At 38.2% G+C, this 16,685-nt stretch overlaps 1 protein-coding gene across 1 annotated transcript; it reads left to right on the top strand.

Moving 5' to 3' along the window:
• Positions 1-832: 832 nt before the first annotated feature.
• LOC131343938 (potassium voltage-gated channel subfamily S member 2-like) lies at positions 833-5,693 on the top strand. The gene has a single exon (XM_058375819.1). It carries the CDS (start codon positions 1,851-1,853, stop codon positions 3,282-3,284), a length of 1,434 nt encoding a protein of 477 aa, XP_058231802.1. The 5' UTR covers positions 833-1,850; the 3' UTR covers positions 3,285-5,693.
• Positions 5,694-16,685: the final 10,992 nt, after the last annotated feature.

The raw sequence follows: 16,685 nt of genomic DNA, 5'->3' as shown, positions 1-16,685 counted from the left end.
AATCTTGGTAGATGATAGCAATTCATAAGCCAGGATTAACCTGAACATACTTGTATTTTCTGAGATAAACAGTGACACAAATCTTTCTGTTAACTTCTTGTTTAGCCAGAATTTGGCCAGAAGTTTTAATCAGATTTCACAGCACATACAAAATATTTTTAAATAAAATTGCTACAAAAGGAAAAGTGTCATCTGAACATGTCAGCTCAGAGGCTGTGCATCAGGAATGTGGGTGAGGAGTACAGTGTAGTAGTTACAATTTAGTTTCTATTTTTGTCAAAAAATATGATGGAGAAAATTATTCATTTTGTTCATGTTCTTGTTCACTTTAGGCTGTGTCGGTTACATAACAGCTGATGGAATGTTCGGACACGTAACTGAAGCAGTCAATCAAATGACATGACTGGCACTGGTTGTCTGATTGTTCTAGGCTCGTTAGGGATGATTAGATTTTGCCTCCAGAATCATTTTATATTATTATGAGTGCTCTGCTCCACAAAAGGCTAAAACAGTACAGCTGGATTTAAAACATTAGAGCACATTGGGGTTTCACATTGGTTTCCAACCCCATAAGCAAAGAATCTGAAGCTACTCTGGGCATAGGCTCACCCAGACTGACAGCTGACAACTCAAAACTGTGCCTTGTGTCTCTAAACGAAACTGCCCTGTTTCTGTTATCCTGTGCCCACCATCAACCATGTCATGATCAAACTCACTATTTTCAATTTTTTTTTTTCTAATCACATAGTTCAGATGTTTGCATTAGGTTAAGTGACCTGTATCTGCATGAATTTATGCACTGTGCTGCTGCCACATGATTGGCTGATTAGATAATTGCATTAATGTGCAGGTGTACATTTGTGCCTAGGGAAGTCCACGATGAGAGTATATCCCATATGACTGATTGAATGTTTGTACACAAATTAACACTTTTCATTCTGAAATCAAACAAATAACAACTATAAGTTATGGTTAACTGTGCTATTGCTGATGAACGGTCAAACGCCCACCGCCCCTTAATTCGCCATGCGTGAGAGAGAGAGACAGAGAGAGAGAGAGAGAGAGAGAGAGAGAGAGAATCGTGCTGAAGATGTGTAGAATAACATTCTTCCAATAGCACGAAAGAAGGCTATTTTTTCGTTCATGTCGCCATAGTGAACCAGCAGCAGTGGCTTGCGCACCCCTGGAGCGGTTTAGTGGATCTGTCCCTTTCAGAGCAGGAACACGGCATGCGCGAACAATCCGCAATGACTTCCTCCATCACAGACAAAGAATAGGAAATATAACATCTTTGGTGGCTCTTGCTTTCTTTTGTGCGCGTTAAGATATCAGCCATAAAAGGAAACGGTGTGCTGCTTGGAGACTGTGCTGCGGGAAGGAAATCCTTCAGTCTCCTACAATCCGCACAGACATCGATTCGTCTGGAGGGCGTAAAGCGAAGGGTCTGGGAGGTGCTCTGTCAACCCCAAAACCTCAACTCATGACTCACGTTATTAGAATCACTCGCTGCTTTCTACAGTCGAAGCAAGGATCGTTTAACACAGTGAGTGAATCGATCATTTAACCACTTGGGACATCGACGGCATTTTAAGGTCTAAAGCCAATCGCTGAATATTTCAAAAATGAACATCTAAAACACCCAGGCAGGTTTTTTTCTTTTTATTTCTGTAGTGAAACTGTTGAAATGCGCAGCTTTTTAATGACTTTCACAACTATCAACTCTAAATACGAGTGTAATATTTATCCTATAAGAAAAGCGCTGAGTGATATTCTTCATTTTGCACAAAAGGCTAAAAAAATTTTTTTGTGGAAAGGATTTTAATCGTCTGTCTTGCGACGAGCTTCAAGTCATGACTGCACACACTCACAATGATTTACATATATTTAACACAGAGAATAGCGCCATACGCATAAATGTAGGAGGCTTCAAGAGGAGACTACTGTCCAGTATACTGTCTCGCTTCCCTGAGACGCGACTTGCCCGTTTGGTCCGATGTCAATCAAAAGAATCTATCCTGGAACTGTGCGATGATTACGATGACACTGAAAGGGAGTTCTATTTTGATCGAAATCCTTCACTTTTCCCCTATGTTTTGAATTTCTACAACACAGGCCGCTTGCATGTTATGGAAGAACTGTGTATTTTCTCGTTTAGCCAGGAAATTGAATACTGGGGGATCAATGACTTTTTCATTGACTCCTGTTGCAGCAACACCTACCACTGCAGAAAAATGGAGCCATACCAGGAGGACTGGGAGGATAAAAGTGATGACGGAAGCACTGCTTCTTCTTTCGATGAGATTTTAGTATTTTACAGTGATGCCACCAAGTTTGACAAGCAACCACTTGGAAGAGTCAGGAGGAAGATTTGGCTGATGTTGGACAATCCTGGCTACTCTCTGTTCAGCCGGGTCATTAGTGTCTTCTCTATTCTGGTGGTGTTGGGCTCAATAGCCACCATGTGTATGAACAGCATGAGTGACTTTGCCACATTGAACAGTGAAGGCCTGCCTCAGGAAGACCCCCGGTTTGAGACAGTGGAGCATTTTGGAATAGGCTGGTTCACGTTAGAATTGGTTGTCAGGTTTGTTGTTGCACCAGACCTACTCCATTTCTTTGAGCACCCATTAAATATGATTGACTTAGTGTCTATTCTACCATTTTATCTCACACTGCTGCTCGATCTGGTGGCTGAGAGGCGCCCCACACTGGAGAACCTGGGACGTATTGCACAGGTCCTGAGGCTGATGCGGATCTTCAGAATCCTAAAGCTGGCACGTCATTCCACTGGTCTGAGATCACTTGGAGCAACACTGAAAAACAGCTACAGGGAGGTGGGTCTGCTACTGCTCTATTTAGCAGTGGGGGTGTCATTCTTCTCAGTGATGGCCTATACCGTTGAAAAGGAGGAAAATGATGGACTGACTACTATTCCAGCCTGCTGGTGGTGGGCAACAGTCAGCATGACCACAGTGGGCTATGGTGATGTCGTGCCAGGGTCTATTGCAGGAAAACTCACTGCTTCAGCTTGCATCCTTGCTGGCATCTTGGTGGTGGTACTGCCCATTACACTCATTTTTAACAAGTTTTCTTTGTTTTATAAGAGGCAGAAACAGTTGGAGATCGCCATGAGGAGCTGTGATTTCAGTGGGGACATTAAGGAAGTCCCTTCAGTGAACTTGAGGAACTATTATGCACATAAAGTAAAGTCTCTAATGGCAAGTTTGTCCAACATGAGTCGCAGTTTTCCCAGTGATCACAGCTTGAATGGGTCACTGCAGTAGCTCAGGAGGATTGACAGCGCACTCATGTCTATGGCTCCATCAGAATACATATTTAAATGCAATGTATCTTGTAGTATGGTTCTATCTTACCAGCAAAACCCACTTACCTGATGTTGCCTGTATTTATTGAGTTCAAATGTGTATAGTGACTGAGGATTCTCTGCCTTAGAATTATGATGTTTAATGTGTGTTTAATAATCAATAACATGTCATGATAACAGGCAGTATGCACTTGCTAAATGGAGTACTGACACAATGATTAATAGAAATAATTTGTGTGTGTATGTCTGTTGGAGTTTTGTACTTGAAAACTGTAAAGTAAAGTTTAATCAGTGTTGACTTCACATCATCAGTACATATTTTAATGTTTACTAAAATTATCAATATGCTGTTGCAAAATATGCTGGAGTATAGTCCTTTTGCAAGTGTTTGTTATGACTGTTCAACCTTGGAAGTGCTTTTGATGTAGGACTAAATATAAAATTATATTATCATAATACACTGCTCTCCTATGACAAAGGGTTTAAAAAGGGTCAGTCGAAGGTTCAATGTGTTTCAAGCTTATGACTTATGACTAAATATCTGACTCCCTGTTAATAGGTTAACTTAATGTTCCAAACAATAAGTATTTAGATAGTACTCTAAGTATAATGTCAGTGTTCAATTATGCATTTAATTTAAACAGCTTTATATGTTTTAGAAGTTTTTACTCGAATGTGACATTACCATGTCTGAGAGATATATAAATGTATTAGGTAACTGTCCTATTAGCTCAGAGGTTTGACTTGCTTGCAAAGGCCTTTCCTTGGCAGAGTTCTGTATTAAATGTGTCTGTCATAAAATTTCATTATTATTTCTGAACATTTGTGTAACATACTACCTTTCAGTAATTGCTGAGTATTTTAAAAAATAACACTGTTACAAAGGTTTATTAGGTTAAAGCAGAAGAACATAAGGAAAAATATAATAAAAGAAGTAACAGGTTAAATGTTAAAACTTACAAAACCAATTAAATGAATGGCCACGTCTGCCAACACAAGATGTCTGCCAACACAAGATGTCTGCCAATACAAGACGGCACAAGATGTTAATTGCATTGGAGAGATAAAGATCAACAACAACATTCTAAGATTCTCACTTGAGAACAGTGTCTCTCTCTCCCAAGATCTTTTCTATCAAAGTCTAACTCTTATTATTATTAGTTATATTCCATGCACCTCTTTCAAGGGTATAATGGCCAGTATAACAAGTGGGAGAGACATAATCTACACACCCAAAAGTCTTATATGCTAATTTCTTGTCTGAGAATGAGTTGAAATATTGGCAAACTGTGTGGACCAGGAGGCTCCAGTGTGTGTGTGTGTGTGTGTGTGTGTGTGTGTGTGTGTAAAGTATTAGGACACATTGCAAAATATAAAACTACATACTCTAAACGATAGGACTGATAGAAAACATGCCCTGAGGAGTACTTTGGTTAAATAGTGTGTAAGTGACCAGATTTATACCATGTGGTCTTTCTCACCCACATTTCTCATTATTTTAATCTGTCCAGTCCAGGACTATTTTACTGCTACAATTTATAAATCTTCTACTACATTTCATAAGTAAAGAAAAGAAAATCATGTTCTTCAGCTTGCTGCTCTTCTGTACCTCACTGATGCTGACAGTGAGATATGATTGGTCTAGGGCTGTATCAGGTACACTAGCATAGCTTTAGGTCTGTGACATATATACACCACAGCTAAAGCATTAAAACTATATGCCTAATATCATGTAGCCACCACATCAACTCTGACCCATTGAGACATGGACTGTACAAGACCTCTGAAGGTGTGCTGTGGTATCTGACACTGACACATTATCAGCAGATCCTTTAAGTCCTGTAAGTTGTGAGGTAGGGCCTCCACGGATCAGACTTGTTTGTCCAACACGTCCTACAGATGCTAGATTGGGTTAAACTTTTTACAGAGTGCTGCTATAAATACCATTGACAGTGTCGACAGATAGCTGTGTGTGTAGTAAACTTTAAACTGGCAATTTACCAATGTCAGTGGTGTTAAACTCATTTTAGGTAATGATCCTAATGTTTTTTTAATGTAGTCCAGTGTCAAATGGGCTGGGCCAAAAAATCAGTTTACTAGAACAGCAACAAATCAATTCAGACTAATGTTGTTGTGCTCATAGAAAAGGATAAATTATTCCCGCCACCAAAATAAATAAATAAATAAATAAAATAAAAAATAAAACAATTGTGATTGCACTAGTACTGAACCCTGTTGTTTTCTTCATTTCATCCCAACTTCATTTCGAAAGAGATGTGGATACAACAACACATTTTTAGCTAATTAAATTACATTATTACCAGCACATTTTGCCAGTAAAGTTTATGGCCCTGAGATTATTGATGTACTTTGCAAAGACCTATTTACATAGCATTTCTTTTTAATACTTAAACATTAGAGTTTCATGCAAACTACAAATATAAAAATAAGACCTTAAACATATTTTATAGTATAAAAATATATGTATTCTCTCTCTCAGAGAGCTTTCAGCTTTGTGACAACAGTTCAGGGAAGTCCCTTATATTGATGTAATGGTGTGGTGTGTACAAACGTTTGACACTGTAGTGTATTAATCCCAGTGAACATGAAATCTAAGGAGTGTTTTACTCTTTGTATTCACCTGACATGACTGTCACTGTTGGCTGTGTCACTCTACTGACCTGGACTTGGTAGGTCTGATTGTGCTTAGTTTCATATCATTATGTGTGTGTTTTCTTACAACACCTGGTGGTGCTGTTGCTCTCTGTTCCACAAAAGTCCAAAATAATTCCACTTTCAGACAGATGTTAAACGTCATTAAACTTCAAGAAAAATACGCAGAAGAAAACACCATCTGTTTTACAGACAAGTAAAACGTAACACACTTCATTTTATACACCATCTCAATTTCATTTGCACTCAGGCAAGTAAAGCTCCAGAGAAATCCATTAATATCACAAACTCACACAATTAATATGCTGTTGACTTTGTTTAAAAGCATTATGTACAAGGATGTCATGACCATGCAACATACTATTTCATAGCAAAATGTTTGTACAATAGTGATACTCAAAGAAACAAGGTGCATAAGATGTTTGTTCACTGCTCCACTGTCTCATGTCATGTTTTTTTAATAATTATGTTGTAAGTACAGCAGGCCCATCTTTGACTGCACCCATCCCCAATGTTGACACAGTTGTACATTTGGTAATTAGATTTCAAAATAAAAAAAACACCATGCTGCTATGCCAGTAGCATCTGTGGAAAAGGTGCAGTGTAGATTGAGCAGACAGTCACACTACTGTAGTCGACCTAACCAGGACATTAAGCTGGTTTACTCGAAGTAAACTGTACGAAATCTGTTTTGGGGGGAAAACTTTTATATATATTTGCTTTTAGCCTGCTCTGAACTTTTACACAGTAAACCTATATACATACAGCAGTTTACTTAAGTAACATATTTCTTAAACACAGTTTTTTAATGTGTGTTATTCCTGTTGCCATTTTCATATAGTTGACACCATTTTCTACTGTCTCCGGAACTTTGTGGCACTGTTTTGGTGACAAATTCGCAATGGCTACAACAAATCATGAAGCAGAACTGCTTGAAATGAAATTACAACCTGTATCATTGTATATTAACAGCCTGCAAACTTTACAGCCTTAATGTATTGGTGAACCAACTCGTTTTCTTGAATTACATTACATTACTTAAATCACATTACTGTATCATCACTCATGCTTAACACAGTTTTAGCTAAGAATCTAACTACACAACCCAAGGAGTAACTAGTAATCATTGTTGACTCAAGTTTAGTGTTCCACAACCACAAATGTACCTTAGCAATGGTTTTCCAAAACTTTTACAAAAGGAAATGAAAATTTACGGAATTAATACGTGATATTGAGTATGTTTGATTGTTATGACCATTTATTCACTGACCTGTGTTAAAAGAAGGTAAGAGTGTGTTTGTAATGTCTATTCTGCCTAATACAGAAGATCTGTCACCCCCTACTGGAAAAGAGACATACTTGTTCAATACATCCTGATTGTTACATAGAATATGGGCTAATAATATCAAAATAATATCTTAGAAAAATATGATGTAAATAAAATGAAGTTATATAGGGTGAATGATTTTCAGTTCTTTACACAATGCTATTGTGACACTTGAATTTGGAGTAAGGTCAGAGCTGCCTAAAAAGACCAGTCTTCAACTGATTGCTATGCATATGCATATGTTTTGCGATAAAATGTGATCCATTTCATTGTTTTTTGCAGGATATTATTTAGCTCAAGTTTTGATTCAGAAAGGATAACTTTAACTTAAAATTTACATTTTTAAATAGTATTTAGAATTTAAATAGTGTTTTAGTGTCTGACATTTTTTATATTTTATCTATATCATAAATGTCAGTTTTATTATATAATATGTTTTTACCTCATTTACCTGGAGTGCACAATAGTCACTTGGCTTAAAGCATGTTACCATCTGCTGCTTTATGTCCTCAAACATATCATGTGTTTTACTCCATATGATGTTATTGGATTGGACTGATTTGTGGCAGCTTGCCGATGAGCTCACATGTTATTTACAAGCTCTTCTACAACTGTGCAGGTCTTTTTGCATTTTGAAATACAATGAGTAAGTTTGTAAAATGCATGAAGTGTTTGCTCCTGAAAAGTGCACACAGGTTTGATCATTTTTTATGACGTGTCCAGGTTTGTATTTATGGCTTAAGTGTTTCGCCACTAAATACCTTTTGAATTTGAATGATTTAATGCTTTCCCAGCACTGCAAAAAGCTTTACTGTATGTAATCCATGTCATATTTTCATTTACTTGTAAATAGATTTTTTTTCCAGACTTTTATAGGAAGAGGGAATTTCACTCTGCATATTGGTTTTATCAACAATTTTTTACAGACTAATTAGCACCAAACAGACAGAATTTGATAGGGTGCATGGCATGCCATAATTGTTTTACTGGTGATCATTGAGCATTTCATTTATTTTTATGTTTATTTATTTAGTAATTTATATAATTCCTTTATAATTATATTTTTCCACAGTTAATTTACAATGGTTTTTTTTTTGCAACCTACTTTTGGGTCACAGCCAAACAGTTGAGAAACATGCTTTAGTAGTTAAGGTTAAAACCCCTAAAGTACCACACTATAGAGCCATACATAGAGACTGTAAACCATCCACTGGTTGAAGATGATGAACAGTGACTCACCCTTCCAGATAAAGACAAAGACATAATGATATCTATCCTAGGTCAGAAAAAAAAGTCTCAAATATAGAAATTTGTGGGAAACATTGTATGGGAGTATTGTGTATCAAAATACATTTGCTAAGCACTCTTGCTAATATCTTCATATTTATATATCCATCTCTTGGTGCCCATAATGTGATGACTTGAGTGGTTCTGACTACTTACTGAAAAGCTTTACATTTATGGCATTTTCACACGTGGTGGCAGGTTGAGAGTTAAGGGTCAGTGGTCCAGCTCAGTGGTCCAGCAGTGGCAGCTTGTTGGTGCTGGGGATTGAACTCATGACCTTCCAATCAGAAGTCCAATTGCCACAGCCTTGCTGCTTTGAGCAGTGCAGCTTTTAAAGTGATGCTTCTGGGGAGAAGGCTCTTGTACCCCTGTAGATGTTGTTAAACATTATGGCTGTCATTCCAAATTTTTTTAGTCTTCTCAAGAAGTACAGCCATTTCTTCGGTGATCCTTTTAAGTATGATTTGACTTGAACACTGAGGAATTTGCATACACTTCTATTTTGCCTGTATGTAAGGGTGTGCTGTTCCCTCCTTTTCTGTGCACAGGATTTTTAGTATGTCTAAATGACCTCATTCTTTATTCCTGTGGACCATAGGTAACAACAGAGAACATCCACCTAGGATAATGATTACAGTAACAGTAAGGAACGTTATTTTAGAAACATCAGCATTTATTTGAAAGTTACACCATTTTAGTGGGAGCTGTATAAAGGTTCACCCCCTAATTTACTTACAGCAACACTTTCACCCTCTATTGGAATAATAGCCCCCTAAGATTCCTCCCCATTTTAGTTCTGGCCAGGTCCTCCCAGCCAGCCAGTTTGCCCCTTTTATACGGCAGCTACCAATCCAGGAAGGAGACATCTATCACAAACTTTCTCCAAAACTACCATCTGCATCTTTTAAACTCTTCAATGCTCATGCTGCATCAAAGGGCTGTATAGCACACTTTTCAGTATGCATAAGCTCACAGATAGCTCTGATTGGCTAGTGTCACTGTGATTAAGATGGAAGAGAGAGTATGTCCCTCCCAACCAGAGATCATGGCCAGTTTTGCCCTCTTTGACTCCCAACCAGAGATAGCTGTGGCATTATAGGGATTTAAACTCATGATCTACAAAAATTAGGCCAGATATTGCTTGATGTAACACTTAGGACCTCAAATTAGCTTTTTAAAAAAGGTGCACTGTCATGCTGGACCAGGTTTGAGTTCCAGTGAACACTGTAGTAACAATTTGGGGAAGGCCACATATAGGAGTAATATCCACAAACCTTATGCTATTTAATATATTTTATTCTGAAAGGTTTTTCCACATATCTGTTGAATGGCCTACCAGATTTAGAAGTTGTTGCTTCCTCATCCACAAGCCTCAGAACGTAATTTTGGAGACTCACAGTTAAATTAAGCTGTTTGTCTTTACAAGAAAAGCTACATCTACCAGACACACTGGATCCGCTACAGTTTGCGTACAGGCAAAACCGCTCCACTGAGGATGCCATTTCACACCTCCTTCACACAACAACAAGCCACCTGGACTGCAGAAAAGGGAATTATGTAAAAATGCTGTTTGTGGACTACAGTTCAGCGTTCAACACCATAATTCCTTCCACGCTCACCTCTAAGTTGGAGGTCCTAGGTCTCAGCACACCCCTGTGCCAGTGGATTTCCAACTTCCTGACAGACAGACCACAAGCCGTACGGATGGGCAAACACACCTCATCCTCCATCACCCTCAGCACTGGAGCTCCTCAAGGTTGTGTTCTGAGCCCCCTGCTGTACTCACTGTACACTTATGACTGTGTGGCCACTTCCAACTCCACCACCATCATTAAGTTTGCTGATGACACTGTTGTGTTGGGCCTGATCTCACACAACAACGAGACGGCCTACCTACGGGAGATTAAAAACCTGGAGAGCTGGTGCCAGGTGAACAACCTACTCCTGAACATCAGCAAGACTAATAGTGGACTTCAGTACAAAGCAGGAGCGGTCATACCAACCGACCACGATCAGCGGAACCCCAGTGGAGAGAGTGGACAGCTTCCGGTACCTATGTGTTCACATGACGCTGGACTTGACTTGGTCCTGTCATACAAACACCCTGGTGAAGAAGGCCCGGCAGCGTCTATACCACCTGAGACGCTTTAGGGACTTTAAACTTCCCTCTCAGGTGCTAAAGACTTTTTACACCTGCACCATTGAGAGCGTCCTGACGGGTAGCATCACTTCCTGGTTCGGGAACAGCACCATGCAGGACAGACGAGCCCTCTAGAGAGTGGTGCGTTCAGCTGAACGTACCATCCACACCGAGCTCCCTGACCTGCAGGACATCTACAGCAAGCGGTGCCGGATCAGGGCCAGGAAGATTGTGAAGGACCTCAGCCATCCCAACAATGGACTCTTTTCTCTGTTGCGTTCAGGGAAGCGCTTCCGCTCCATGAAGGCAAACACAGAGAGAATGAGGAGGAGCAACCTTGAACATTTGCACAAACTGACACTTTGACACTGGACTGGCACAAGTCACTTTATACAATTATTCCAGCACATGGACACTTTAATGATAAACACTGGATCACCTCAATATATGCCATATACACATACATCCCATCATGTCCATGTCTGCATTTATGTGTATATATGTGTGTATACCACTTTGTTAATGTATATATATATATTATTTATCTACTTGCACCTATATTTTCATATTCTTACACCTATATTTTCATATTCTTACACCTATATTTTCATATTTTTACACCTATTTTCATATTTTATTTTTTATTTATATTATATTCTTATTTACACCTATATTTTCATATTTTACTTTATTTATCTATATTATATTTTATTTTACTTTATTTTCTATTTTTATACTTTTAAGATACTCTAGTTTTATTTTTATCTTTATTTTTTATGGATCTCTTTCTCAATACTTTTTATAAATTTTTACATGCCAGACAGTCGTGAAAAAACATTTCACTGCATGTCGTACTGTGTATGTATATGTATGTGACAAATAAAATTTGAATTTGAATTTGATCTTTAAAGAACAATATTTGCTTTCATCCCCCCCCCCTTTTAACCTTTTTTTAATTACAATTAAAAAAACATTGCCACTGTGTATGCCTTGAAGAGTTTCTCTGCTTAGAAGCACAAGTGATCTAGTTTAAACCGCTGGCTATTCATCTTTCAGTATAAGTTTACATTATGTATTGCGTAGATAAACTTACAAATAAATTTTCATTTTACTAAAAGATCATTTGTAATCGATGCTATTTGTAATACAGCTATTGTTCAAGTCCATCTCCTCACTGTTTGTTGCACAAAATGTGCTGGAATTGTTGTGAAATAACAAACATGCGCACTACGGATCATGTAGTGTTGTAAAGCACCTGCATGGTGTGGGGGGGGAAGGACACAGATCAGGTAGCAAGAAATAGCAATATTATAATGATATTATAATGAAATATTATAATGAAAAAAAATTAGAATGCTTATTCACCAATGTACAATTCAACATGGAAAACTTTGTGCAAGAACACAATACGTTAAATGAATTTACTTAGCTATGGTTGTCTATTTCAAAGACCTGATGATGAAAAGTTAACAGTGTAGTAGGGGCTATTGTCCAGCATCTACTGCAGTAGCCATCCAGCCAATTGATTTAGTTGGGCATTCATACAATTAATAGGAAACACCTGTGATCCCTTGAAAACTGAATATTAATGAAGACAATGAGTAAGTATAGAGCAATATTGATAGAATAGCTGATTTAAACTACTATACTGCAGGATATTTGCAGGATAGGATAAAACCATACCATGTTACCCCCGAATGTGCAGAGGAAAATCGGATTCACGTGAATTTTTCGTTTTATAAGACGCGGTTCTCTCAGGGGACCCAGAATTCCTTGCTACCATGTCGCTCTTTTCCCCTAGAACATCCTCTTATGAGATATCAATGGAAAAATGTTAACTGTTGTTTGAGACAAATTCCTACATTTCACCCTGAATCAATGAGGATAAAACAGATTTTGGTGAAAAATGTTGTAAAATGATTTTATTCATATATGTAAACATCAATATTCAAGTCAGCAATAATAAAATATTGCCAAATTTCAGTGTGTGATTGTATTTACTGTATTTACAATGACAACAAAGAAAGGACAAACATTCCATGTGCATGTTAGCATCTGTGTATGTGTGTGGTCTGTGGTGGTTAGTGTAACATGCAGAATGTGTGTGCATGTGTATGTGGCATGTGTACAAAACTGGACAATGACCTATGCTGGGAGTACCCTTTGCTCTGTCCCTCCCTGATCTTATCATGGTTGATACTGTTGATACAGAAGAAGCTGGTAGCTTTGTGGCCCCCGATAAAGCCACTATAACACTTTTATAATCCAACCTCTATTTCCAGTCAGCAGCTAGCAGAAACTGCAGCCTATAAAACAAACCTTTGTCCCAAACTATTAAGGTGACATGATAATACCCATCATTAGAGAGCTGATGATGGGACTAAAGAGGATAGTCCACCGAACAGACAAACACATCTCCGTTCCAGCTTTATGTCTAAATACCAGCGTCTACTGCAATTGTGATGATGGTATCACTCAGTGAGATAATTTTTATCCAGCAAGTCTGACTGCTGCACAGATACCCTTTATTGCCAACAGAGACAGTCGGGCTCCTCAATCAGTGTGGGCACATCCATGCAGAGGTGTGCATACAAGCGTTAGCTATAGTTAGCCATTGTGACGCCAGAGTTGAAGTGCTGAGTGCAAGTGCATGGGCTTGATGGGAGCTGTGATATGGATGCTGCTGTTATCTTATCAGTCTTATCTGACTGATCAGCTCGTCTGGAGAATCACTGCTATTAGTGATAAGCTGCATTTTATTTCACCATGTCCACTCTTTAGCAGAGTAATAACGTACTCCACCCCTCATTCTAGGCATGTTGGTGAGACTGCATGGGAAAACAGGTAGGTAAACAACAATAAAAGCCTCTGTGCAACACAATAGTTAAGATGTATTAGAATAGTCAGCTAATTTGCAAGACACTCCTACAGAGTAGTTCCTTTTATGTCCTGTAGATAATTTTATGTTTTTTTTCACCATATCTCCTGATTCTTCAGAAGTAAAGGACAGATCATTTGCAAAAATACAACTTTGAATTGTAGCCTACCAACATAGAGCTCCAAAACATATGCATTTCACAGTTCTGTGTATTATGCTGTGATGTGAGGCCCTCAATTTTAAGAGTGTAGCTGTGGTAAGGGCTTAAGCTCTATCCCCTGTGAGCCAAGGATAAGCTCTAAATAAAAGGCTCCTCCCTGCTTGGAATGCATCTCTTACTTTATTACGAGCAAAGGTCTGCAGCAGCTGGCACTGCAAGGTCCTGACCACAGCTATCTTATCTTCCATCTCCTATAAATATTTGAAAGGAAGAGTGAAAGAAGATTGAAAAGAAAAAGAGTGTGGGGGTGATCCCTGTCCTTAACACTCTGTAATTGTTAAACATCCTGAAATTTCAGATATGAGATAGTATTTAAATACAAATTAATCATAATTGGCTGTTAGATCTTTTAGTATTATCTCTTACCCACAATCCAAGTGTATACAACTCAGTAGTATCTCTATTTGGATAGGACTGACAACTATATTTTTAGATAAAGAAAATGATTTTATCATGTCTAGACTACTTTTTTCTTGGAATTCATCAGATCCTTATCATTTTGTATTTTTTTCTGATGTTTGTAGCAACTTTGCCACTGGTGTTGTTGCAACGCTATAAAACCTTAGATTTATATCTTGAGCTTTTTGGACGCACAAAAGAAATTCTACTAACCACTAATTAAACAATCAATGCATACAGCATGAAGCTATTTTTAGTTTCTTGTTCTGAATAACCTAACCTAACACTGTCATCATTTTAATATTTTACATTGGTTCTTTGAGAAAGCATAAGGATGTACTGATTTGTTCCTGGTATGAGTGGAGTACATAAATCAGGGAGAAAAGCAATGCCATCACCTTTTTTTACAAGCTAGTCAGAGTGGGAGAGATGGGAAATGTTTGGCCTTTCATATATTCCCCTGCCCTGGAAGAAATCTGGTGACAGATCTGAACTGATACAAGACTGATAGCACTAAGGTCATTCAGAACAGGGAATCTCAAACAAAACAAGACTACAGATGAAAAACTAGTGCTCTAGTACTGGCTTTGTAGATTTTATCCTAGTGAATGGTTTTCATGAATGGGGTTGTGTTATTAAGACATGTTATTACATTCACTGCAACACATGATTTGAATGATGGTGAACTGTGGGCATTACTGTGTTCAGTCTGGGCATTCGATATCATTACATATATTCATATCATTAACTATATTTATGAACAGCCAGCACAATGAAGAATTTAGAAATATAACACTGGTAGCAAGACCTTTCTCTGGCATCTGAGTGTTTAATCACCAATTAACTACTGTAAACTATTATCTTTAGCTTGAACACCTTTGGACACTATCACACATCAGCAATCACATACAACAGGTGATAAAAAATCATATAGTGAACTGAGCGATAGACAATACCTAACTGACTGAAGGCCTGAAGTTCTTTTTGCAATTGGCCAGTTTCCAAACATCAGCAACTTAAAAATCAAGTAAACGTACAAATAATGTTAAAATGAATGATGGCAAGTTAAAAAAATAAAAGCTTTCCGTTTTCAATAAATAGCTTATATGTTATTGTACTAGTGAGTAATGTATTAAGCTCCTTAAAACAATGAACTTAATATTTAATAGTTGAATAATGTTCAGTAGGGGGCAGTGGTGAGGCCAGAAATGTAACAGTTTGTGTGCCTGGTTAAAACAGGGTGGGCAAAGATTTGAGAAGAAACCTCAAATTCCAGCAGACACTTAAAAGAAACTAAATAAATAAATCTAATAAGTGTCCAACAAGTTGAAAGTTTAACACTATGCTTGTTCGTTTACCAGTAAGCCTACTAGTGGCCTAATTCAATTCAGTTCCTTGCTATCACATCAAATGGCAGTTGTTTATTGCACAGATGCAAGCACACACAGCTCCAGTAGATAATAACTGTACATATCAGTAATTTTCACATCAAATCGCAACATGAAACACAACTTGTTACAGAAAATAAATTAAAGACAAAGATGACAAAATAAAAGATGTATATAATGCTGGGGTTTTTTTTTTTTAACCCAACTATACTGTTTAAGAAAATTAAGGGAATACTTAATCATCTCAGTATAACACTAAGTCAATTAAACTTCAAGGCTATTAATCTGTCCAGTTAGGAAGCATTTTTTACCTACTTTGGTGCAAATGAAAGTGATAAGAGGTGCACTGGAGAGGCAACAGCAAAACCAACTCCAAAATGAATGCTTTGCTGGTGGTGGCCACAGACAGTTGCTCTCTCTTTATCATTCCTGACTTTAGTTTTGACTCTAGTTTTGAGTTTTGTCATGGTCCTTGTCACTGCCTGTAGCATGAGGCAGTACATGCAACCCAATCAGGTTGCTCAGGTGGTCCAGCTCCTCAAGGATGGCACATTATGCTGGCTGACACAAGGAGTTTGTCTGTCTCCAAGTACTGTTTCAAGGGCATGGAGGAGATATCGGGTGATGGGCTGTTACATGAGGAGAGCTGGATAGGACTGTAGAAGGGCAACAACCTGGCAGCAGAACTGGTATCAGTTCCTTTGTACAAGGAGGAACAAGGCCAATGTTACCCTTACTGCTGTTATATATTGAGAAAAAATTCTCAGAGCCGTTGTCATACCCTACACTGGTGCAGTGGGTTCCTCCTGGTGCATGACAATGCTCATCCTTGTGTGGCCAGAGTGTGTAGGCAGTGCCATTGACTGGCCCTCGCATTCCTCAGACCTGAATCCAAGTAAAAACCTCTGATCCAGGTCTAGGAAGAGATCTCCCATGACGCCATCCGACATCTCATCAGGAGCATGCCCAGATGTTGTCATAAGTGCATACAAGCATTTGGCGGCATTACAAACTAATGATGTACATTATGAGTTTCTCTAATGAAATT

This window comes from Hemibagrus wyckioides, linkage group LG23 (genome assembly GCF_019097595.1).
Source record: "Hemibagrus wyckioides isolate EC202008001 linkage group LG23, SWU_Hwy_1.0, whole genome shotgun sequence".
NCBI classification, from domain to species: Eukaryota; Metazoa; Chordata; class Actinopteri; order Siluriformes; family Bagridae; genus Hemibagrus; species Hemibagrus wyckioides.
The sequence above is the reverse complement of the archived record's forward strand: the minus strand, read 5'-3'. Positions and strand labels throughout refer to the sequence as shown.